At 46.6% G+C, this 26,884-nt stretch overlaps 1 protein-coding gene across 1 annotated transcript in view; it reads right to left on the bottom strand.

Annotated features, from left to right (window-relative positions):
* Positions 1-26,884, bottom strand: part of SEC24A (SEC24 homolog A, COPII coat complex component) — a 258,735-nt gene that overhangs the window by 42,489 nt on the left and 189,362 nt on the right. The window contains exons 14-17 of the mRNA XM_063928268.1: positions 24,690-24,813; positions 24,427-24,585; positions 23,655-23,828; positions 19,028-19,138 (exon numbers count right to left, since the gene is read on the bottom strand). Coding sequence (XP_063784338.1) covers positions 19,028-19,138; positions 23,655-23,828; positions 24,427-24,585; positions 24,690-24,813 — 568 coding nt within the window. The remainder of the gene's footprint in view (positions 1-19,027; positions 19,139-23,654; positions 23,829-24,426; positions 24,586-24,689; positions 24,814-26,884) is intronic.

Below are 26,884 nucleotides of genomic sequence, written 5' to 3' on the forward strand. Positions count from 1 at the left end.
AACATCCACATGTGAACTACCCTCCCCATCAGCAGTATCTGTGTCAGAATCTGTGGGGTCAGTGTAAGCGCCATCTTCATCAGACAAGGTGTCAGTGACAGCAGTGGATTGTGAGGAGATAAGAGCTCGCTTAGAGGACCCCTTGGTCTAAGGCAAGCGAGGGTCAGACTTTTTAGTAGTCAAGGACTGGTTCAACTTCTTCAATTGAGCAGATAAGTTAACCGCCCATGGCGGGTTCGCTGCGGGGACCACATATATACGGTTGCACCGGCATAGGAGGTCCCATAGGGGGTGTTAGTTTAGTAACTAGCGTATGTAGAAGCGTGGAGAAAGTAGCCCACAGTGGGTCATTATGTACCCCCATTGCCACAGTCCCACTGGGACTGTGGCAACGGGATCCCATAGGGATCTGTGGCTTCAGCAACACCGGCACTGTGTTAAGCCCCAGAACCGTTACCTTCAGAAGCAGACATGATATAACTTACAGTATCAGGTAACACAGTACAATTGTCAGCTGCACAATACCTCTTGCCCAAACCCCTGCACAGTGTAGTCAGCACAAGCAGAGATACAGGAGAGATATAGTGACTAAAATCACAGAGAAAAATACGTATTAAGGTTATATCTTGTGAAAATCCTATATAATTATAAAACCTGACGCACCAAGCCCCCTCAGGTTATAGAATATAGGGATAGCAAGGTGAGTGAGAGACATGAAATGGAAACCACTCAGCAAGCTAATGCACACACACATATATAGCCACAGTTATACAATGCAGAGGTAATTACTAACAACAATACTGCACTGGACCAGCTTTTATATATATATATATATATATATATATATATATATATATATATATATAAAAAGATTTTACTTACCGGTAAATCTATTTCTCGTAGTCCGTAGTGGATGCTGGGGACTCCGTAAGGACCATGGGGAATAGACGGGCTCCGCAGGAGACTGGGCACTTTAAGAAAGAATTAGGAATACTGGTGTGCACTGGCTCCTCCCTCTATGTCCCTCCTCCAGACCTCAGTTAAGGAAACTGTGCCCGGAAGAGCTGACAGTACAAGGAAAGGATTTTGGAATCCAGGGTAAGACTCATACCAGCCACACCAATCACACCGTATAACTCGTGATAAACTTACCCAGTTAACAGTATGAACAACAGAGCACCAGATAAACCTGATGCAACCATAACATAACCCTTATTTAAGCAATAACTATATACAAGTATTGCAGAAGAAGTACGCACTTGGGACGGGCGCCCAGCATCCACTACAGACTATGAGAAATAGATTTACCGGTAAGTAAAATCTTATTTTCTCTAACGTCCTAGTGGATGCTGGGGACTCCGTAAGGACCATGGAGATTATACCAAAGCTCCCAAACGGGCGGGAGAGTGCGGATGACTCTGCAGCACCGAATGAGCAAACACAAGGTCCTCCTCAGCCAGGGTATCAAACTTGTAGAACTTTGCAAAAGTGTTTGAACCCGACCAAGTAGCTGCTCGGCAAAGCTGTAATGCAAAGACCCCTCGGGCAGCCGCCCAAGAAGAGCCCACCGTCCTTGTGGAATGGGCTTTCACTGATTTTGGAGGCGGCAATCCAGCCGCAGAATGAACCTGCTGAATCGTGTTACAGATCCAGCGAGCAATAGTTTGCTTTGAAGCAGGAGCACCCAGCTTGTTGGATGCATACAGGATAAACAGCAACTCAGTTTTCCTGACTCCAGCCGTTCTAACTACATGAACCTTCAAAGCCCTGACTACATCTAGTAACTTGGAATCCTCCAAGTCACGAGTAGCCGCAGGCACCACAATAGGTTGGTTCAAATGAAGAGAGGACACCACTTTTGGCAGAAATTGCGGACGAGTCCGCAATTCTGCCCTGTCCATATGAAAAACCAGATAGGGGCTTTTATGTGACAAAGCCGCCAATTCTGACACACGCCTAGCCGAAGCTAAGGCCAATAGCATGACCACCTTCCTCGTGAGATATTTTAACTCCACGGTTTTAAGTGGCTCAAACCAGTGTGATTTAAGGAAACTAAACACCCCGTTAAGATCCCAAGGTGCCACTGGTGGCACAAAAGGGGGTTGAATATGCAGCACTCCCTTTACAAACGTCTGAACTTCAGGCAGAGAAGCCAGTTCCTTTTGAAAGAAAATGGATAGGGCTGAAATCTGGACCTTAATGAACCCCAATTTTAAGCCCAAAGTCACTCCCGACTGTAAGAAGTGCAGGAAACGGCCCAGCTGGAATTCCTCTGTAGGGGCATTCCTGGCCTCACACCAAGCAACATATTTTCGCCATATACGGTGATCATGTTTAGCCGTCACGTCCTTCCTAGCGTAGGAATAACCTCATCCGGAATGCCTTTTTCTGATAGGATCCGGAGTTCAACCGCCATGCCGTCAAACGCAGCCGCGGTAAGTCTTGGAACAGACAGGGCCCCTGTTGCAACAGATCCTGTCTGAGAGGCAGAGGCCATGGGTCCTCTGTGAGCATTTCTTGGAGTTCCGGATACCAAATCCTTCTTGGCCAATCCGGAACAATGAGTATTGTTCTCACTCCTCTTTTTCTTACGATTCTCAGCACCTTGGGTATGAGAGGAAGAGGAGGAAATACATAAACCGACTGGAACACCCACGGTGTCACCAGTGCGTCCACAGCTATCGCCTGAGGGTCTCTTGACCTGGCGCAATACATTTGTAGCTTTTTGTTGAGGCGGGATGCCATCATGTCCACCTGTGGCAGATCCCATCGACTTGTAATCTGTGTGAAGACTTCTTGATGAAGTCCCCACTCTCCCGGGTGGAGGTCGTGCCTGCTGAGGAAGTCTGCTTATCAGTTGTCCACTCCCGGAATGTACACTGCCGACAGTGCTTTTACGTGATTCTCCGCCCAGCGAAGAATTCTGGTGGCTTCCGCCATCGCCACCCTGCTCCTTGTGCCGCCTTGGCGGTTTACATGAGCCACTGCGGTGATGTTGTCTGACTGAATCAGCACCGGATGGTTGCGAAGCAGAGGTTCCGCTTGACTTAGGGCGTTGTATATGGCCTTTAGTTCCAGGATATTGATGTGCAGACAAGTCTCCTGACTTGACCACAGACCCTGGAAATTTCTTCCCTGTGTGACTGCCACCCACCCTCGGAGGCTTGCATCTGTGGTCAGCAGGACCCAGTCCTGAATGCCGAACCTGCGACCCTCGAGAAGGTGAGCACTCTGCAGCCACCACAGAAGAGACACCCTGGGTGATAGGGTGATCAGCCGATGCATCTCAAGATGCGATCCGGACCACTTGTCCAACAGATCCCACTGAAAGGTCCTCGCATGGAACCTGCCGAAGGGAATGGCCTCGTATGACGCCACCATCTTTCCCAGGACTCGCGTGCAGTGATGCACAGACACCTGTTTTGGTTTTAAGAGGTCTCTGACCAGAGTCACGAGCTCCTGAGCCTTCTCCGTCGGGAGAAAAACCTTCTTCTGGTCTGTGTCAAGAATCATGCCCAGGATGGGCAGACGCGTCGTAGGAATCAGCTGCGACTTTGGAATATTCAGAATCCAGCCGTGCTGTTCCAACACTTCCCGAGAGTGTGCTACGCTGATCAGCAACTGCTCTTTGGACCTCGCCTTTATGAGGAGATCGTCCAAGTATGGGATAATTGTGACTCCTTGCTTTCGCAGAAGCACCATCATTTCTGCCATTACCTTGGTAAATATTCTCGGTGCCGTGGACAGACCAAACGGCAACGTCTGTAATTGGTTATGACAGTCCTGTACCACAAATCTGAGGTACTCCTGATGAGGTGGATAAATGGGGACATGCAGGTAAGCATCCTTTATGTCCAGAGACACCATAAAATCCCCCTCTTCCAGGCTTGCAAGGACCGCTCTGAGCGATTCCATCTTGAACTTGAACCTTTTCAGGTAACTGTTCAGGGATTTTAAATTCAATATGGGTCTGACCGAACCGTCCGGTTTCGGTACCACAAACATTGTCGAATAGTAACCCCTTCCCTGTTGAAGGAGGGGAACCTTTACCACCTCCTGCTGGAACTATAATTTGTGAATTGCCGCTAACACTATTTCCCTCTATATGGGGGAAGCTGACAGGGCCAATTTGAGGTATCGGTGAGGGGGCATCACTTCGAATTCCAGCTTGTATCCCTGAGATACAATTTGTATAGCCCAGGGATCCACCCGTGAGCGAACCCACAGGTGGCTGAAATTTCGGAGACGCGCCCCCACCGCTCCTGGCTCCACCTGTGGAGCCCCAGTGTCATGCGGTGGATTTAGTGGAAGCCGGGGATGACTTCTGTTCCTGGGAACTAGCTGTATTGTGCAGCTTCTTTCCTATACCCCTGCCTCTGGCAAGAAAGGACGCACCTCTGACTCTCTTGCCTCTTTGTGATCGAAAGGACTGCATTTGGTAATATGGTGCTTTCTTAGGTTGTGAGGGAATATATGGCAAAAAATTTGACTTCCCAGCCGTAGCTGTGGATACTAGGTCCGAGAGACAGTCTGAGAGACCGTCCCCAAACAAGTCCTCACCCTTGTAAGGTAAAACCTCCATGTGCCTTTTTGAGTCGGCATCACCTGTCCATTGCCGAGTCCACAGGACCCTTCTGGCAGAAATCGACATTGCATTTATTCTAGAGCCCAGTAGGCTAATGTCTCTCTGGGCATCTCTCATATATAGGAGAGAGTGTCTTTTATATGCCCCAGGGTCAGTAATATAGTATCCTTGTCCAAGGTATCAAGTTCCTCAGATAAAGTATCTGTCCATGCTGCTACAGCACTACACATCCAGGCCGACGCAAATGCCGGCCTTAGTAGGGTACCTGAATGTGTATAAATGGACTTCAGGATACCTTCCTGCTTTCTATCCGCAGGATCTTTTAGGGTGGCCGTATCCTGTGACGGCAGGGCTACCTTCTTAGATAAGCGTGTCAAAGCTTTGTCTACCCTAGGGGAGGATTCCCAGCGTAACCTGTCCGTTGGCGGGAAAGGATACGCCATAAGCAACCGTTTGGAAATCTGCATTTTTCTATCTGGAGATTCCCAAGCTTTTTCACATAACTCATTTAACTCATGTGAAGGGGGAAAGGTCACCTCATGCCTTTTTTTCCCAAACATATAAACCCTCTTGTCAGGGACTGGGTTTTCCTCTGAGATGTGCAATACATCCTTCATTGCTATAATCATGTAGCGGATGGCTTTAGCCATTTTAGGCTGCAACTTTGCATCATCGCCATCGACACTGGAGTCAGAATCCGTGTCGATATCTGTGTCAACAATTTGGGATAGTGGGCGCTTCTGAGACCCAGACGGCCTCTGCGCTGTAGGAGCAGGCATGGGTTGAGACCCTGACGGTCCCAAGGCTTCAGCTTTATCCCACCTTTTATGCAAGGAATTAACATTATCATTTAAAACCTTCCACATATCCATCCAATCAGGCGTCGGCGGCGATCCCACATTCATTTGTACCTGCTCTGCTTCCACATAGCCTTCCTCGTCAAACATGCCGACACAAGCCTACCGACACACCACACACACAGGGGATGCTCTATTTGAGGACAGAACCCCCCACAAGGCCTTTTGGAGAGACAGAGAGTATGCCAGCACACACCCCAGCGCTATATGACCCAGGAATTACACAGTAACTTAGTGTATACCCAGTAGCTGCTGTATATACTGATTTTGCGCTAAATTTATGTGCCGCCCCCTCTCTTTTTACCCTCTTTCTACCGTGAATCTGCAGGGGAGAGCCTGGGGAGCTTCCTCTCAGTGGAGCTGTGGAGAGAAAATGGCGCTGGTGAGTGCTGAGGAAGAAGCCCCGCCCCCTCAGCGGCGGGCTTCTGTCCCGCGATTTTGTGTAAAATAATGGTGGGGGCTCATGCATATATACAGTGCCCAACTGTATATATGCCCACTTTGCCAAGAGGTCTCCAATTGCTGCCCAGGGCAGAAAACCTGACCTGCACCCATGCCCTGGTGATCTAGTGGGATCGCCTGTACTGCCACAGTGTCCACCACCAGCGCGCGCGGCCCGCCTCCTACCGGCCGCGCCGGATCGCGATAAAGTATGGATCCCGCGAGCGGGACCCACTCACCACCTCATGAAGCGCGGCCACGCGATCCCGGAGAGCCCCTGACCAGAAGAAAACCCGAGCCTCCTGCTGTAGGTACCCGGCAACCAGGGTGCGGGAGTGTACAGCGCCGCTGGGGAGAGATGGAGCTGCAGCAGTGAATGTCACTAGACATGTACACACAGCTGCAGCCCTTGAAGTCTTCACTTTTCTTCTCAAAAAAGCTTTTCTTAGGGCTGCCTGGAGCAGCCCCTCTGTTATGTGCCTGCTATCTGCGGCACCAACTACAAAACTGAGCTCATGTGCAGGGAGGCGGGGTTATAGAGAGGCGGCGCTATGCATTTTGGGAACAGTCAAAGCTTTTGAGCCTGTTGGTGCCTCAGATCAAGATCCTACTCTACACCCCTATGTCTATCCTTGTGGAGCCCAGTGTACCCCGCAGCAGAAAAGAGGATTTTGGTGCTTACCAATAAATCCATTTCTCTGAATCTACTCGGGGACACTGGACGCCCACCTCGGTGCTGTCAACCTGCTGTGTTTAAAGTTCTTGTTAAAACAGTTTGTGCAAACAGCGTTAGTTGTTCTATTAAAAAGAGTTCTTGGATGCTGTTTGCTATGTTGTACGGTTGGGTTCCTCACCATAGGCGGTAGTCTCGTGCTTTATTCTCTTCGTCAAATTTTCCAAACGGAGGGATGAGGGGCGTGAAGGGGGAGGAGCCGGCTATGCAGACAATGCTAATTTTTAGATTGTGCCACACCTCTGGTTGCGAGCTTCACACCCCTAGTGTATAAGGCTGTTCCAGTATCCCCGAGTGGATTCAGAGAAATAGATTTATTGGTAAGTACCCAAATCCTCTTTTAAATACTTTGTTGCAAATCCTTTGCAGACAATTACAGCCTGAAGTCTGGAACGCATAGACATCACCAGATGCTGGGTTTCATCCCTGGTGATGCTCTGCCAGGCCTCTACTACAAATGTCTTCAGTTCCTGCTTGTTCTTGGGGCACTTTCTCTTCAGTTTTGTCTTCATCAAGTGAAATGTATGCTCAATCGGATTCAGGTAAGGTGACTGACTTGGCCATTGCATAACATTCCACTTATTAAACTCTTTGGTTGCTTTCGCAGTATGCTTCGGGTCACTGTCCATCTGCACTGTGAGGCGCTGTCCAATGAGTTCTGAAGCATTTGATCGAATATGAGCAGAAAATATTGCTCGAAACTCTTCAGAATTCATCCTGCTGCTTTTGTCAGCAGCCACATTATCAATAAATACAAGGGAACCAGTTCCATTGGCAGCCATACATACCCACACCATGACACTACCACCGCCATGCTTCATTGATGAGGTAGTATGTTTTGGATCATGAGCAGTTCCCTTTCCTTCTCCATACTTTTCTCTTCCCATCACTCTGGTATAAGTTGATCTTTGTCTCATCTGTCCATAGGATGTTGTTTCAGAACTGTAAAGGCTTTTTTAGATGTTGTTTGGCAAACTCTAATCTGGTCTTCATGTTTTTGTGGCTCACCAAAGGTTTACATCTTGTAGCGAACCCTCTATATTCACTTTTATGAAGTCTTCTCTTGATTGTTGACTTTGACACATATACACCTACCTCCTGAAGAGTGTTCTTGATCTGGGCAACTGTTGTGAAGGGCTTTTTCTTCACCAGGGAAATAATTGTTCTGTCATCCACCACAGTTGTCTTACGTGGTCTTACGGGTCTTTTGGTGTTGCTGAGCACTCCGGTGCGTTTTTATTTTTATTTATTTATTTTTTAGAATGTTCCAAACAGTTGATTCGGCAACACCTAATGTATTTGTTATCTCTCTGATGGGTTTGTTTTGATTTTTCAGCCTAATGATGGCTTGCTTCACTGATAGTGGCAGCTCTTTGGATCTCATATTGAGAGTTGACAGCAACAGATTCCAAATGCAAATGTCACACCTGGAATCTACTCCAGACCTTTTTCCTGCTTAACTGATGATGAAATAACGAGGGAATAGCCCACTCCTGTCCATGAAATAGCTTTTGAGACGATTGTCCCATTTCTTTTGGTCCCTTAAAAAGTGGGAGGCACATATACAAACCGTTTTAATTCCTACACCGTTCACCTGATTTGGATGTAAATACCCTCAAATTAAAGCGGAAAGTCCGCAGTTAAAGCACATCTTGTTTGTTTCATTTCAAATCCATTGTGGTGTTGTATAGAGCCCAAAATATGAGAATTGTGTCGATGTCCCAATATTTATGGACCCGACTATGTTTTTTCATTTTAAACCACTACTTAACAATACTTTTTTGGGGGAAATTATGACAGAGTACTGAAAAGAGCAGTTAAGAGCATCACAAAAGAGATTTTGCTGACCGCTCTGTGGGTATCACAGGAGACCAAGGCAAACTATCTGCTGAAAGGAGTAAGTGGTCAAACTCTGCATAACTAGGAACAAGTCCACAGCAAGCCAAGAAGAGTAGTGTTATGTGTGGCCACTGAAGTTGTCTGCAACATCTGACCGCACTCTCCTTGGCAAACTAACATGCCATCTACTGAGTGCAGAGTACAGGCTATAATGCAGGTTCCTGGTAGACCCTCAGGACGGTTACATACTAAGAGGCCCATTTATCATAGTATATTGGCAGCTTAATCCCCAAAAATACCTGTTTTGGGGGGTTAACCGCAAATATTAAGTATCCTAAATGTACTTGCTGTACCCTCCATTCCTGCTGGCAGCCGCATCCTCCATAGGTTTCTATGGGGAATGAGATGCTGCCAGATTTACCAATATCTGGAATGCGAAGCATTTCCAACATTAGCTACAGTCATCTTCAGATTGCGGTAGCCCATTACAGCCTATGGGTTACAGATTGTGGCTTAAGTTCTGGCAGGGTTCCCCAAGAACCCTATGCTGGATATAGCAGTTGTGCACAGGCGGAAAGCGGGACTGGCCATGCACAGAAGTCCCGACAGCCCTTACAGCCACATTGAAGGGACGGCCTCCCCTGTGCCTGCGAGTGCTGGATCATACATTCAGCCAAAGTGATCACATATTGCATTTGCAATCCATAATAAATGGGCCCCTAATAGTGCTGTGGATAGGTTAAGTGCTTTGGGACTTTTGTAACCCCTTTTCTCATACGTCCAAGAGGATGCTGGGGACACCACAATAACCATGGGGTATAGACGGGATCCGCAGGAAACATGGGCACTTTAAGACTTTGAAAGGGGTGTGTACTGGCTCATCCCTTTATGCCCCTCCTCCAGACTCCAGTTTAGAATCTGTGCCCAGGCAGACTGGATGAACACTGAGGAGCTCTACTGAGTTTCTCGGAAAAATACTTTATGTTAGGTTTTTTATGTTCAGGGACCACTGCAGGCAACAGTCTCTCTGCATCGTGGGACTTAGAGGAGAGAAGTCATAACCTACTTCTAGTGAGTTTAAAGGCTCTGCTTCTTGGCTACAAGACACCATTAGCTCCTGAGGGTTTGGAACACTAGGTACGCCTAGGGGTTCACTCCCAGAGCCCGCCATCCCCCCACTTGCAGATCCAGAAGACAGGTGAGTAGAAGAAGATAGAAGACTTCAGTGACGGCTTCTGAGGTACACACAGCGGCACTACAGGGTGCAGGGCACGTGGGGGTGGGGGGGAGGTTGGGGGGGCACCCTGAGCAGCATAAAAATCCTCTTTTCAGGATGGCAAAGTGAAATTGGAGGGCCAGCATTCTTACCCCCGCCAGCATTATTAGTTTTAAAAAATAGCGGGCAGAGGCGCGCCATGAAGGGGGCAGGGCTCAGCCCTCACAGCTCTCATCAGCGCCATTTTCTCTCCACAGAGCTGCAGAGACGCTGGTCCTTCCTCACCACTGCTATAACAAGTAACAGGGTGCAAAACGGAGGGGGGCAAATTTGGGTGCTTAAATAAGTATTATAAAGCGCTGCAGGGTCTGAGGTATTATATATTAAGGTTTCAGAACCGGGATAGGCGCTGGGTTGTGAGCTGGCAAACTTCCTCTGTGTTTCTCGGACAGGCTTTACTGTGGGTCTGTCCCCCTTTTGGCCCAGTGGGTCTGTGGTTGTCGGTACAGGTGTGTCGGCATGTCTGAGGGGGGAGTGCTCTTCCCAGGAGGAGACTGTGTTAGGGACAGAAACGGCTGTGGGAGTGACCCTGTCGGCACCGCCGACTTCTGACTGGGTAAATGTGTTGAATGTTTTTAATGCTAATGTGGCTCTTATTAATAAGAGATTAGATAAATCTGAGTCTCAAAACCAGGTATGGAAAAAAATCTGTGGAGGATGTGTTATCACAGGTCCTGTCCCCCTCGGGGTCACAAACGTTCGTTTGCTCAGTTAGCAGACACGGATACCGACACGGACACTGACACCAGTGTCGACTATAGTGATACCAGATTAGACCCAAAATTGGCAAAGAGCGAGATCCAAAGACAAGCTGGAGCAGGACATTGCGCTCTCCCTGACAGTTCTGCAACAACATGCCGAAGTCACAGTTGAATCCGACGAAGATACTGTTGTTTTTGGGAATGAATCTGGACACGGAATTACAGAGTTTTTCTTCCAGAAGAGAAGGCTCTGGAAATCACTTGGTTGCAGGGGAAAATGGTGGTGGCCTACGAGGCTATTCAGTTTGGCAGATTCCATGCCAGAGTGTTTCAGTGGAACCTACTGGACAAGTGGTCTGGCTCCCATGCACATGCACCGGAAAATAATCCTATCCTCCAAGACCAGAATCTCACTCCTGTGGTGGCTGCACAGCTCTCACCTCACCTCCTAGAGGGACGCAGGTTTGTGATCCAGGACTGGATCCTAGTAACCACGGATGTGAGTCTCCGAGGCTGGGGAGCAGTCACACAGGGGGAAACCTTCCAGGGAAAATGGTCAAGCCAAGAAGTTTGTCTACACATAAATGTTCTGGAGTTAAGGACCATTTACAACTGCCTTCTTCAAGCGGAACGTCTTCTTCGCAACCTGCCCGTCCTAATACAATCTGACAATATAACGGCAGTAGCGCATATAAACCGCCAGGGCGGAACAAAGAGAGGGCCGCAATGGTAGAGGCCACAAAAGTTCTCCGCTGGGCGGAAAGACATACAAGCGCTCTGTCAGCAATCTTCATTCCAGGAGTGGACAACTGGGAAGCAGACTTCCTTAGCAGACACGGTCTCCATCCAGGAGAGTGGGGTCTTCATCAAGAGGTCTTCACAGAAGTGACAAGTCTTTGGGGAACTCCTCAAATAGACATGATGGCGTCTCGCATCAACAAGACACTTCAGAGATATTGCTCCAGGTCGAGGGACCCTTCAAGCAATAGCGGTGGACGCCCTAGTGACACAGTGGGTGTTTCAGTCGGTGTACGCGTTTCCTCCGCTTCCACTCATTCCAAAGGTGCTAAAGATCATAAGAAGAACAAAGGTTCAGGTGATCCTCATTGCTCCGGACTGGCCAAGGAGGGCTTGGTATCCAGATCTGCAGGAATTACTCATAAGAGATCCCTGGCCTCTTCGTCTACGAGAGGATCTGTTACAGCAGGGGCCGTGAGTGTACCATGACTTACCGCGGCTACGTTTGACGGCTTGGCGGTTGAACTCCGGATCCTAGCCCGAAAGGGTATTCCCAGTGAAGTTATTCCCACACTTCTTCAAGCTAGAAAAGGAGTAACGTCTAAACATTATCACCGTATTTGGAGGAAATGTGTGTCTTGGTGTGAATCAAAGAAGGCTCCTACGGAAGAATTTCAGCTAGGGCGTTTTCTCCATTTCCTGCAAGCAGGTGTGGATGCGGGCCTAAAGTTAGGCTCGATTAAAGTACAAATTTCGGACTTCTCAGTTTTCTTTCAAAAACAATTGGCCTCCTTTCCAGAAGTTCAGACTTTCGTGAAATGAGTTTTGCACATTCAACCTCCATTTGTGCCCCCAGTGGCACCATGGGATCTTAACGTGGTGTTGCATTTTCTTCAATCACGTTGGTTTGAACCTTTACAGAAGGTTGAGTTGAAGTTTCTCACTTGGAAAGTGGTCATGCTATTGGCCTTAGCATCCGCAAGGCGGGTGTCTGAGTTAGCGGCTTTGTCTCACAAGAGTCCTTATTTGATCTTCCATGAAGATAGAGCGGAGTTGAGGACTCGTCAACAATTTCTACCGAAGGTGGTTTCATCGTTCCACATGAACCAGCCTATTGTGGTACCAGTGGCTACTGACGCCTTTGCGGAGTCAAAATCCTTCGATGTTGTCAGGGCCTTGAAGATTTATGTCGCCAGAACTGCTCAACTTAGGAAAAAATAAGATTTTACTCACCGGTAAATCTATTTCTCGTAGTCCGTAGTGGATGCTGGGGACTCCGTAAGGACCATGGGGGATAGACGGGCTCCGCAGGAGACTGGGCACTCTAAGAAAGATTTAGTACTATATCTGGTGTGCACTGGCTCCTCCCTCTATGCCCCTCCTCCAGACCTCAGTTAAGGAAACTGTGCCCGGAAGAGCTGACATAATAAGGAAAGGATTTGGAACCCAGGGTAAGATTCATTCCAGCCACACCAATCACACCGTACAACTTGTGATAAACTTACCCAGTTAACAGTATGAACATAACTGAGCCTAACTGAACAGATGGCTCATAACCAAAACCCTGTATTACGCAATAACTATATACACGTATTGCAGAAAGTCCGCACTTGGGACGGGCGCCCAGCATCCACTACGGACTACGAGACATAGATTTACCGGTGAGTAAAATCTTATTTTCTCTAACGTCCTAAGTGGATGCTGGGGACTCCGTAAGGACCATGGGGATTATACCAAAGCTCCCAAACGGGCGGGAGAGTGCGGATGACTCTGCAGCACCGAATGAGCAAACTCAAGGTCCTCCTTAGCCAGGGTATCAAACTTGTAGAACTTAGCAAAAGTGTTTGAACCCGACCAAGTAGCTGCTCGGCAAAGTTGTAATGCCGAGACCCCTCGGGCAGCCGCCCAAGAAGAGCCCACCTTCCTTGTGGAATGGGCCTTTACTGATCTTGGATGCGGCAATCCTGCCGCAGAATGAGCTTGCTAAATCGCGTTACAGATCCAGCGAGCAATAGTTTGCTTTGAAGCAGGAGCACCCAGCTTGTTGGGTGCATATAGGATGAACAGCGAGTCAGTCTTTCTGACTCCAGCCGTTCTAGAAACATAAATCTTCAAAGCCCGGACTACATCGAGTAACTTGGAGTCCTCCAATTCACGAGTAGCCGCAGGTACCACAATAGGTTGGTTCAGGTGAAAAGATGACACCACCTTCAGCAGAAACTGCGGACGGGTCCGCAATTCTTGCCCATCTACATGGAAAATCAGGTAGGGGCTTTTACATGACAAAGCCGCCAATTCTGACACACGCCTAGCCGAAGCCAAGGCCAACAGCATGACCACTTTCCAAGTGAGATACTTGAGCTCCACTGTCTTAAGTGGCTCAAGCCAGTGAGATTTCAGGAAATCCAAACAACATTGAGATCCCACGGTGCCACTGGTGGCACAAAAGGGGGCTGAATATGCAGCACTCCTTTAATAAATGTCTGAAGCTCAGGCAGTGAAGCCAGTTCTTTTTGAAAGAAAATGGATAGGGCCGAAATCCGGACCTTTATGGATCCTAGTTTAAGGCCCATAGTCACACCTGCCTGCAGGATGTGTAGGAATCGCCCAAGCTGAAATTCCTCTGTAGGGGCCTTCCTGGCCTCACACCAAGCAACATATTTTCGCCATATTCGGTGATAATGTTTGGCTGTCACGTCCTTCCTAGCCTTTATTAGCGTAGGAATAACTTCCTCCGGAATTCCCTTTTCCGCTAGGATCCAGCGTTCAACCGCCATGCCATCAAACGCAGCCGCGGTAAGTCTTGGAACAGACAGGGGCCCTGTTGCAACAGGTCCTGTCTGAGAGGCAGAGGCCACGGGTCCTCTAAGATCATTTCTTGTAGTTCTGGGTACCAAGTTATTCTTGGCCAATCCGGAGCAAAGAATATTGTACTCCCTCCTCCATTTATTACAATTCTCAGCCCTTGGGTATGAGAGGAAGAGGAGGGAATACCTAGACCGACTGGAACACCCACGGTGTTACTAGTGCGACCACAGCTATCGCCTGAGGTTCCCTTGACCTGGCGTAAAACCTTTTTTAGCTTTTTATCGAGGTGAGACGCCATCAAGTCCACCTGAGGCAGTTCCCATCAATTTGCAAACTGCGTGAAGACTTCCTGATGAAGTCGCTCCCGGAATGAACACTGCTGACAGTGCGCTTACTTAATTCTCCGCCCAGCGAAGAATTCTGGTGGCTTCTACCCTCGCCACCCTGCTCCTTGTGCCGCCTTGGCGGTTTACATGAACCCCTCCGGTCTGACTGGATCAGAACCGGTTGGTCGCGAAGTAGGATCTCCGCTTGACTTAGGGCGTTGTATATAGCCCAATAGTTCCAGGATATTGATGTGAAGGCAAGTCTGTTTACTTGACCACAAACCTTGGAAATTTCTTCCCTGTGTAACTGCCCCCCACCCTCGGAGGCTTGCATCCGTGGTCACCAGGACCCAGTCCTGAATGCCGAATCTGCGGCCCTCGAGAAGGTGAGCACTCCGCAGCCACCACAGGAGAGACACCCTGGCCCTGGGGGATAGGGTGATTAATCGATGCATCTGAAGATGTGATCCGGACCACTTGTTCAGTAAGTCCCATTGGAAGGTCCTCGCATGGAACCTGCCGAAGGGGATGGCCTTGTATGATGTCACCATCCTTCCCAGGACTCGAGTGCAGTGATGCACTGACACCTGTTTTGGTTTTCAATAGATTCCTGACCAGTGTCATGAGCTCCTGAGCTCTCTCTATCAGGAGATAAACCCTTTTCTGGTCTGTGTCTAGGATCATGCCTAGGCGAGGCAGATGAGCTGTAGGAACCAACTGCGACTTCGGCATATATAGAATCCAGTCGTGTCGCCGTTTCACTTCCAGAGAAAGTGATACGCTGTCCAGCAACTGCTCTCTTGATCTCGTTTTTATGAGGAGATCGTCCAAGTACGTGATAATAGTGACACCTTGCCTCCGCAGGAGCACCATCATTTCCGCCATTACCGTGGTGAACAGTCTCGGGGCCGTGGAGAGACCAAACGGCAACGTCTGAAATTGGTAATGACAATCCCGTACTGCAATTCTGAGGTACGCCTGATGAGGTGGATAAATGGGGACATGAAGGTACGCATCCTTTATGTCCCGAGTCATCATAAAATCTCCCCCTTTCAGGCTTGCAATGACCGCTCTTAGCGATTCCATCTTGAACTTGAACCTTTTCAGGTATATGTTCAGGGATTTTAAATTCAATATGGGTCTGACCGAACCGTCCGGTTTCGGGACTACCACATGGTCGAATAATAACCCCCTCCTTGTTGAAGGAGGGGAACCTTGACCACCACCTGTTGAAGATACAATTTGTGAATTGCAGTTAACACTGTTTCCCTCTTGTGGGGGGAAGCCGGCAGGGCCGTCGGTGAGGGGGCATCTTCTCAAAGTCCAGCTTGTATCCCTGAGACACAATATCTATTGCCCAGGGATCTAACAGGGAGTGAACCCACTTGTGGCTGAACTTACGAAGGCGTGCCCCCGCCGGGCCTAGCTCCGCCTGTGGAGCCCCAGCGACATGCAGTGGATTTTTGTAGAGGCCGGGGAGGACTTCTGTTCCTGGGAACTAGCTGTGTTGTGCAGCTTCTTTCCTCTGCCCCCGACTCTGGCAAGAAAGGACGCACCTCGGACTTTCTTGTTTCTTTGTTCGAAAGGCTGCATTTGATAATGTCGTGCTTTCCTAGGCTGTGCAGGAATATAAGGCAAAATATCAGAATTACCAGCTATAGCTGTGGAGACCAGGTCCGAGAACCCTTCTCCACACAATCCTCAGCCTTCCATATGCCTCTTAAGTCGGCATCATCCGTCCATTGCATATTCTACAGGACACGTCAAGCAGAAATAGACATAGCTTTGACTCTAGGACCCAGTATACTCATGTCTCTTTGGGCATGTTTTATATATATATATATATATATATATATATAAATATATATATATATAAATATATATATATATCTTAAGACAGCATCTTTAATATATATATATATATATATATATATATATATATACATACACCTCTATATATATATATATATATATATATATATATATATATATATATATATATCTATCTATCTACATACTAGGGTTTCAATCTCTGCTGATAAGGTACCTGTCCACGCTGCCACAGCGCTATAAACCCATGCCGACACAATCGCCGGTCTGAGTAGTGTACCAGAATGTGCACGCTATCTGCAGGATCCCTGAGAATAGCTGTTACGTCAGGGCTACCTTTTGGGCAAACGTGACACCCTAGGGGAAGATTCCCATCCTATCCTGGCCCTAGTGGGGAAAGGATACTGCCTGAGAATTCTTTGTGGGAAACTGCAGTCTCTTGTCTGGAGATTCCCGCTCTTTTTCATCATGAGAGAAGGGAAATTTACCTCAGCTTTCTTCCCCTTAAACATGTGTACCCTTATGACAGGGAGAGATGAGTCATCAGTGATATGCAAATCATCTTTTATTACAATAATCATATATTGAATACTTTTCTGCCATTTTGGCTGTAACTTTGCATTATCGTAGTCGACACTGGAGTCAACCTCCGTGTCGATATCAGTGTCTATTATTTTGGATAGTGAGCATTGAGAGACTCTGAAGGTCTCTGCGACATAGGGACAGACATGGGTAGATTCCCTGTCTGTTCTCTAATCTTTTGTGCAATAAATTCACCTTAGCACTTAATTACACATATCCAAACAGGTGTCGGCGTTGTCGACGGAGACACCCCTCACACACACATATTTGCTCTATCTCCTCCTTAGGGGGGCCTTTTACCTCAGACATGTCGACACACACATACCGACACACCACACACTCAGGGAATGCTCATCTGAAGACAATTCCCCCATAAGGCCCTTTGGAGAGACAGAGAGAGAGTATGCCAGCACACATCGCAGCGCTATTAACCCAGGAATAACACAGTAACTTAATGTTATCCCAGTAGCTGCTGTTTATATTGATTTTTTGCCCCTCTCTTTTTACCCTCTTCTACCGTGTAACTGCAGGGGAGAGACTGGGGAGTTTCCTCTCAGCGGTGCTGTGGAGAAAAAACATGGCGCTGGTGAGTGCTGAGGAAGAAGCCCCGCCCCCTCTGCGGCGGGCTTCTGTCCCGCTTTCATGTACAATTTTGGCGGGGGCTCATACATATATACAGTGCCCAACTGTATATTATGCAAACTTTTGCCAAAGAGGTCTCTAACTGCTGCCCAGGGCGCCCGCCCGCCCGCCCCCCCCCTCTGCGCCCTACAGTGACCGGAGTATGTGGGTTTAGTGTGGGAGCAATGGCGCTACCTCATGAAGACTGGAGTCTTCTGCCACCGATTTCGAAATCTTCCGGCTCTGCGAGGGGGGCGGTGGCGCGGCTCCGGGATCGGACGACCAAGGGTGCGATCCTGTGTACGATCCCTCTGTAGCTAATGGTGTCCAGCAGCCTAAGAAGCAGGACCTATCTTCAGTGAGTAGGGCTGCTTCTCTCCCCTCAGTCCCACGTAGCAGAGAGTCTGTTGCCAGCAGATCTCTCTGAAAATAAAAAACCTAACAAAATACTTTCTTTTTAGCAAGCTCAGGAGAGCTCACTAAGTAGCACCCAGCTCGTCCGGGCACAGATTCAAACTGAGGTCTGGAGGAGTGACATAGAGGGAAGAGCCAGAGCACACCAGTATCCAAAATTCTTTCTTAAAGTGCCCTGTCTCCTGCGGAGCCCGTCTATTCCCCATGGTCCTTACGGAGTCCCCAGCATCCACTAGGACGTTAGAGAAATGGAAGCTCTGTTTATCCTGTATGCTGCCAACAAGATTGGAACGCCTGCTTCCAAGCAGACTTATTGCGCGCTGGATCTGTAATACGATTCAGCAGGCTCATTCTATGGCTGGTTTGCCGTTACAGAAATCAGTGAAGGCCCACTCTACCAGAAAAGTGGGCTCATCCTGGGCGGCTGCCCGCGGAGTCTCGGCATTACAACTCTGCCGAGCAGCTACTTGGTCGGGTTCAAACACTTTTGCAATTTTACAAGTTTGATACCTTGGCTTATGAGGACCTCATGTTTGGTCAATCAGTGCTGCAGAGTTATCCGCACTCTACCACCCGTTCTAGAGCTTTGGTATAAACCCCATGGTTATTATGGTGTCCCCAGCATTCTCTAGGATGTATGAGAAAATAGGATTTTAATACCTACCGGTAAATCCTTTTCTCTTAGTCCGTAGAGGATGCTTGGCGCCCGTCCCAGTGCGGACTCTATCTGCAGTTATTAGTTATGTTTACACACGGGTTGTGTTACGTTATGGTCAGCCTGTTGCTGACATTGTTCATGCCGTTGATTGGAGTTTTCGGTTAAATGCCATGTTGTACGGCGTGTTTGAGGTGTGAGCTGGTATGTGTCCCACCTTAGTTGCCAATACATCCTTTCCTCGAAATGTCCTTCTCCCTGGGCACAGTTCCTATAACTGGAGTCTGGAGGAGGGGCATAGAGGGAGGAGCCAGTTCACACCCCTTTCAAAGTCTTAAAGTGCCCATGTCTCCTGCGGATCCTGTCTATACCCCATGGTTATTATGGTGTCCCTAGCATCCTCTACGGACTAAGAGAAAAGGATTTACTGGTAGGTATTAAAATCCTATTATAAACAAACAATAACAATGCTCCTTATATTTACTTTAAGAAACATGCAGTATTACACAAGTTTTATTAAGTCAATTATGTGAAAGGACAAGAAGCGTAAAGATAGCAGGATAATTAGAGCTGGACTCTTACAGAATACACTGGGGAGCCATGATAATTTTGCACACCTACCCATATTGGCCAACAGTCCAATCACTGCCTGCACATCAGCACCAGCATAGATGTCGGACAGCGCTGAAACCACAGGAAGGCACATTGTGTGCACACGGATCCTCCGCTCTCCTGAACAAAATATGACAACATAAGAAACAATGAATGTAACTGTTTGGCTACATACAGTAGTTTCCATAAAAGAACAGCAAAACTCTACTGCCAATCAGTACAGTGCTTTCATATTGGTATTTGTGAAACATCACTCAGGAGAAAGTTTAGGATTCTAGAGTGCAACATAAAAAGGGGAAAATATGTCAAAACTTCTAAAGAGTGGACAAGTGGAAAAGCTGCCCAGAGTAACCAATCAGCTTCTAGCTAGCATTTATTAAGGTCATTCTATAACTTTATAGGTAGTAGCTGATTAGTTGCTCTGGGCAACTTCTCAACTCCTTAGAAGGTTTGATACATACATACACTAAGTTTGCAAAATGCCATGCCCATATTATACACTTAACTGGGTATTCAAATCTGCAATTTAAGGTCTCCAACACAGGCTTAATCACAATCACTGGACAATGCAATCCTTATACAGTACAGCACATACTCAACACACTGCAATAATAGTTCCAAACTCACAAAGCTGTTCTCATGCCCCTCTCCCCCAAGTTCCCTGCTCTGACAGACCTCTGTTCACTAAGTACAGACTTGGCCAAGATGGTGGCTGTGGCACTGATAGGGGTATATGCAATTGCGGTCGAATTCCCGAAATTGTCGAATTTCGGGTCATTTTCGCCCAAAAAAAAAATTCGCCTATGCAATTCAGTGCTTTCCGACCAAAAAACGGACTTTCAAAATTCGACTTTTTGAAATTCGAATTTTTGCAAATTCGACTTTTCTGCAATGATACAAGTGCTGCAATTCGACAAAAGCATATTCAATTCAAGTTTGGAAATTCGACAGCAGTGCTTTTAGACAGCAAATTCGTCATTTTCAATCCGCCACACTTTGGAGGGTGAAAACAATAAAAAAAAATTTAAACATGTTTTTTTTGGTGTTTTTTTTTTTAGGAATAGCATATCTATTTATATTAGAAGGGATTAGGTACTTTTTTTTTTTTTTTTTTGGAGGCACAAATATTATTTATATATTTTTTAAAATATTTTTTATTTTTTATTGCTGGAACGGTAAAATCCTTAAAAAAAAATGGCGTGGGGCCCCCCCCCCCCCCTCCAAAGCATAACCAGCCTCGGGCTCTTCGAGCTGGTCCTGGTTCTAAAAATGCGGGGAAAAAATTGACAGGGGATCCCCCGTATTTTTAAAACCAGCACCGGGCTCTGCGCCTGGTGCTGGTGCCAAAAATACGGGGGACAAAACGAGCAGAGGTCCCCCGTATTTTTCACACCAGCATCGGGCTCCACTAGCTGGACAGATAATGCCACAGCCGGGGGTCACTTTTATGCCGTGCCCTGCGGCCGTGGCATTAAATATCCAACTAGTCACCCCTGGCCGGGGTACCCTGGGGGAGTGGGGACCCCTTCAATCAAGGGGTCCCCCCCCCCCCCCAGCCACCCAAGGGCCAGGGGTGAAGCCCGAGGCTGTCCCCCCCATCCAATGGGCTGCGGATGGGGGGCTGATAGCCTTTTGTGATAATGAAAAGAATATTGTTTTTTCCAGCAGTACTACAAGTCCCAGCAAGCCTCCCCCGCAAGCTGGTACTTTGAGAACCACAAGTACCAGCATGCGGGAGAAAAACGGGCCCGCTGGTACCTGTAGTACTACTGGGAAAAAAATACCCAAATAAAAACAGGACACACACACCGTGACAGTAAAACTTTATTTCATACGTCGACACACACATACTTACCTATGTTCACACGCCGACATCGGTCCTCTTCTCCATGTAGAATCCACGGATACCTGAAAATAAAAGATCAATATACTCACCTCAGCCATGGTCCAGAGATACATCCACGTACTTGGCAAAAAAAGAAAACGAACACACGGGCCACCGGACTGAAAGGGGTCCCATGCTGACACATGAGACCCCTTTCCACGAATGAGACCCGTCAGTGACAGCTGTCACACAAAGGTCTCTAAAGCCAATCAGGAAGCGCAACTTCGTTGCGCTCACCTGATTGGCTGTGCGCTGTCTGAACTCAGACAGCGCATCGCACAGCCCCGTCCATTATATTCAATGGTGGGAACTTAGCGGCTAGCGGTGAGGTCACCCGCCGGTCAGCGGCTGACCGCGGGTAACCCCACCGCTGACAGCAAAGTTCCCACCATTGAAACTAATGGAGCGGCTTTGCGATGTGCTGTCACAGCACAGACAGCGCACAGCCAATCAGGTGAGCGCCACGGAAGTAGCGCTTCCTGATTGGCTGAAGGGACTTCAGTGACAGGAGTCACGTGATGTCCCGGCATTCGGGAGAAAGGGGTCTGATGTGAAAGCATGGGACCCCTTTCAGTCCGGCATGGAGCGGGTGTTCGGTTTGTTTTTTTAACAAGTACGTGGATTTATATCTGGACGTGGATGTACCTCTGGACGCTGGAAGGTGAGTATAATTTTTTCACAGGTACCCTCGGATCGTCGGAGACCGTGGCAGTCGGCGTGTCAACATAGGTAAGTATGTGTGTGTCGGTAGTGTGTAATAAAGTTTTACTATCAAGGTGTCTGTGTACTGTTTTTATTTGGGTATTATTTTTCCAGTAGTACTACAGGTACCAGCGGGCCGGTTTTTCTCCCGCATGCTGGTACTTGTGCTTCTCCAAGTACCAGCTTGCGGGGGAGGCTTGCTGGGACTTGTAGTACTACTGGAAAAAACAATATCTTTTTATTATCACAAAAGGCTATCAGCCCCCCCATCCGCAGCCCATTGGATGGGGGGGGGGGGGGACACAGCCTCGGGCTTCACCCCTGGCCCTTGGGTGGCTGGGGAAGGGGGGGGACCCCTTGATTGTAGGGGTCCCCACACCCCCAGGGTACCCCGGCCAGGGGTGACTAGTTGGGTAGTTAATGCCACGGCCGCAGGGCACGGCATAAAAGTGACCCCCGACTGTGGCATTATCTGTCCAGCTAGTGGAGCCCGATGCTGGTGTTAAAAATACGGGGGACCCCTACTCTTTTTGGCCTCCGTATTTTTGGCACCAGCACCAGGCGCAGAGCCCGGTGCTGGTTTTAAAAATACGGGGGATCCCTGCCCAATTTTCCCCCGCATTTTTAGAACCAGGACCAGCTCGAAGAGCCCGAGGCTGGTTATGCTTTGGAGGGGGGACCCCACGCCATTTTTTTTTCCGGGTTTTTCCCGTTTTTTCCCGTTTTTTAAAATCGCGGCAAAATCCGCCAAATCGGCCGATTTTCGCCCGCGGGTCTGTCGAATCCGTTTTGCATTGAATATGGTGAATTCCAGCAGTCACCTGCCGGAATTCACCTGTCGAATTGTGTCGAATTTAAAAACGGCGATAATTTGCCGCGATTCGCCGTGAATTGCATATACCCCATAGAGTTAATCCCTGATGCTGTAACCCCATTTTCAAGACGTAACAGCATTAAAAAAACAATTATTTCTAGTGTAGCACCGGATTACTCCCAGTAGCTGTGGCACGCATTATGAATTGATGCACGTGTTGACGTTTAACCCTGCAGCATTGGGAAAGTGAAGTCCTGTGATGCAGGAGCTGTGCCGGGGAGTGCCAAACACTGAGCGGCAAGCTCAGTGTGCTGAATGCTGGGGACTGGGAAGATAGCCGTCTGTACCTCAGGCACCCAAATGATTAAAGTTCCAGCCCACCTAGCTAGAGCACAGGTGTAGTCATTACTAATTAAGATGTGCTGCATTCATTCCTAACTGACAATTCTACAGATCTCCAGGAGGGATGGAAAACATGAACTGTTGGTAGATCTCGAGGACCGGTTTGGCTAGCCCTGGTCTATGGAAAGCGTCTATAACTCTGAAAATTAGGAACCCCTTCTGTACAACAAGGGTAACTATATAGATGGCTTAACATCAAGTACAGTTCAGAAACAAGTCCAGTGCTGTAGACCACTCAACACAGGACTGGAATTTGGGGTAATTACTTGCACTTTCACAAAGCCTATTAACATATTTACTGCTGGTCTTTACAGCAAGCAAGGAGAATTTAAAGGAGGGAATTAAAGAATCAATTTCAAAGCACTTACCTAACCCTAAAGGGGGAATTCAATTGAGGGCTGGAAATTTAAAAACCCGACAGCGCAGGGTTTTCCTATTCATTTAGGGGAGAGAAAATGAGATGCAGTAATTTCTACACAAATCACAGCGTCTTTTGACACGCACATCCAGAGCAAGTCTAATTTTTCTTAAAATCATTATTTTTAGGAAAAATCATCATGACTTGCTCTGGCACCCGTGCAGCACACCCAAGGACTAATTAACCAATTGGAAGTTTCCAATTAGCTAAATTAACCTGTAATTACTCATTTTCTGAAGTGTTGTCTTCGTCATCCAGTATCAGGACCCAGTTTCCTGTAGCAGCGGTTAGTGTAATATGTGTGTTAGTGTGTGTGTGCCCAATTCCACATAAGTTAATAATTCACTTAACCACAAATATTTGCTACTATGCTACATTCCATTATTTGGATTATTAAGCACAAAAAAAAAGGAACCTTTGCTGGAAGTGTACAGAAGAGCAGACTGAAAGGACACTAAAGGCGTATCGCTCAGATTTTCTTCCACAGACATCTGTACAGCATAGCCTGCATCAGGATTAACATTGGGAAGCGACAAAAGATCCGTGGAGCGAACAAAGAAGTTACCATGGAAAGTATGTATGGAAAGGCCTACAAGAGAAAACGGAAATGGTCAAGTTTGAATCACCACCCTTCAAATACATTTTCTGCTACTTTTTAACACCACTTCTCATACAGGGGGGGGAACACCATTTGAAAATATTAAGCACATATTAAAGATTTTATCATATCAAAAAATCCTCATCAGCAATCCAGTATCAAGACTTTTCTTTATCCTCTGCAGACTTTTCTAAATAACAGCTTAACCCCTGCTGGTAAATGTACTAGGTGGCACTTTTCAAAGCCGTCACAGTTTTGTATTTCACATTACTGCACCTTTAAATGCAGTGACATCTTTCAAAGCTCCACTTACGGAATGTAACCCACCCAGTGTCTTAATATAAACAAGATTTTTTTTATTTTATTTTTAAAGGAAGTGTTCCATCAATTTCATAGTCTTTTCTTAATTATTATAATGTATTTAAAAGTAATTGTGTTTGGTGTAACCTGCTGATGTGCTATAATAGGGAGGAAGGACCTAGGTGGTTGCCTAAAATATCACAAATATCTGAAATTTGTTTAAACAATGTAATATCCATGAAGCCACTGCTTTATGGCTCATAGTCACCAAGAAGGATATTAAACAGACCTTTAGTACATCTTATCCTCATGACAGCCTCAAAGCCTATCTTCCGGGTGATGTATCTTTTCAATTCCTTCTGCAGCTTCTCAACTTGCACTGGATTGTGCTGATGATGGTAAGCATGATAATAGTAAACACTACCAGCTGAGTATCTGGAAATGCAACCTGAAAAGACAGTGAAACCCAAGCAGTTAGCCTGTAACCCGATAACAAGTAGACATTTCAGGAGACTGCAAAATAGTATCACAAAGTACAGCCACATAACATACCCAGAGAAGCCAAATCAGAGTACCGTCCGCTCAAAAGGAACAGGTCAACTGCGATCTGCTGCCCTGAACAATCCAAAGCCAATTTCTTATAAAAGTCAGTCGCTGGTGTCAAATTATGGATATCCTGTTAACAAAACGTTAGCCATTTATTTAATACAAATGAAGTTGTTTGATCATACTCATTACAGCTTTTGCGGCTTTAACTGTTTGTGACTAGAATTAAGCTGTAACAGATTTTTTGCTCTTGGCAAAACAGTAAGGAGGAGGAACAGCATAAAGCAGCAGAAGACCCCAAAATACGTGCATCATGTAATAAAACCCTATATTCTACTATAGCAATAAAATTAATTCTATCTGTATTATGCAACTATACTAAAAAAAGACTAAAAGAACCTGCTCCTGCAAATTCTAATAAAGATGCTGTATAGACAATATATATTTATAACTTATGGTCAAAAACTAGCATGGATCTTAGATAAATCAAGAAGCCCCATCAAATGCCAACTTACATTTTTAAACCAATATCAAACTACTTCAGCATCTGTGCACCCGCATCATTAAACATAACTATGGTAAGTTTAGCTTTAACATTCACTATATCTTTTACAGTAAATATCGCTGTAATGTGGAGGCTATATTAAGGCTTTAGACTAACGTCATGTACATAATGGCAGTTTTAAATCTGAAGTTTGCACAAACATAAGAACTACAGGGACAGAGATGAACAGGGAAGAATAAAGGAAAGTATACACACAGCATCTCCACTAAAACGAAGATTTCAAGACGAGGGAAACGAGGAGGAAGAAGACGAAAACCCGAGAAAAAGGTACAACAAGTAGTCGACCCAAAAGACAAAGGCATCTTCAACTTGTCTTCGCATGTTCTAACGCAGCCACAAATTTCTTTACTCAGCAAAGGCACAACGTTCGCGCCTACACAGAAACCAGATAAATTTCAAGTATTCATAGACCTAAACAAGTATGTTCGGAACCTCACTCTAAAACGACACTTTGCCAGGCAGGACACAGCCATTCAAACCAACTACAACGCATCGAAATCAGGACTAAAACCTACGTCCAAATTTTATCCGCTTAAGTCTAAAAGCTCTTATATAAGCATCTTTTACGATCTGATAAAAAAAGATCTGATTGAAGAAAACGAACCGCAGAAGAAGAAATGCAATCTCAACAACTCCGAAAAACATGCCTTAAAAGAACTCCGGGATAATGATAAGATTATCCTCAGACCGGCGGACAAAGGTGGAGGTCTGGTCATACAGAATAGAGAGGACTACATCGAGGAAGCACTCAGACTCCTTAACGACATTAAATCGTACAAAAAACAACCAAAAGATCCTACAGAGGAATTTATCGAGGAATTAAGGACTATCCTCGTAGCAGGACTATATAAGAACATCATCACCAAGGATGAATATCAATATCTCTACAACAGCCACCCCATTGTCCCCATTTTTTATCATCTGCCCAAGATACATAAGAAACTGGATTGCCCACCGGGAAGACCAATTATTGCCGGTATAGACTCTTTAACGGCGAATCTTTCCAAGTATGTGGACATCTTTTTAAAACCCCATGTACAGAACTTACCTTCTTTTCTGAAAGATACCACCAGCGTCCTGAGCCTTTTAAATGATTTTAAGTGGAAAGATACTTACCTATGGACCACGATTGATGTTCAAGCTCTATATACCAGTATTACTCACGAGAAAGGAGTTGAAGCATGCCGAGAGAAATTGGAGTCGGATCCGAACATCACTAAAGATCACTGTGAATTCCTCTGCTCTCTCATCCATTTTATTTTGACACATAACTATTTTAAATTTTTAGACAACTTCTTTTTACAAATCTGTGGCACTGCAATGGGGACAGTTTTTGCCCCGAGTTATGCGAATATTTTAATGGGGATGTGGGAACAACGTTTTATTTATAACAACCCATTTTTTAACAACAACATTCGCTTTTATAGACGTTACATCGACGATATCATCATGGTCTGGGACGGGGACATAGGGAGTTTTAACCATTTTATGGAAACCATCAGTGATAATGATTTTAATCTGAAATTCACACACACTATTAACAAGAATCAAGCAGAGTTTCTGGATCTCATTCTGAGTAGTGATGGTGATAAAGTAACTACTAAGAATCTCATTAAAACGGTAGATACCAATAGCT

Source organism: Pseudophryne corroboree, chromosome 6 (assembly GCF_028390025.1).
Source record: "Pseudophryne corroboree isolate aPseCor3 chromosome 6, aPseCor3.hap2, whole genome shotgun sequence".
Taxonomy (NCBI): Eukaryota; Metazoa; Chordata; class Amphibia; order Anura; family Myobatrachidae; genus Pseudophryne; species Pseudophryne corroboree.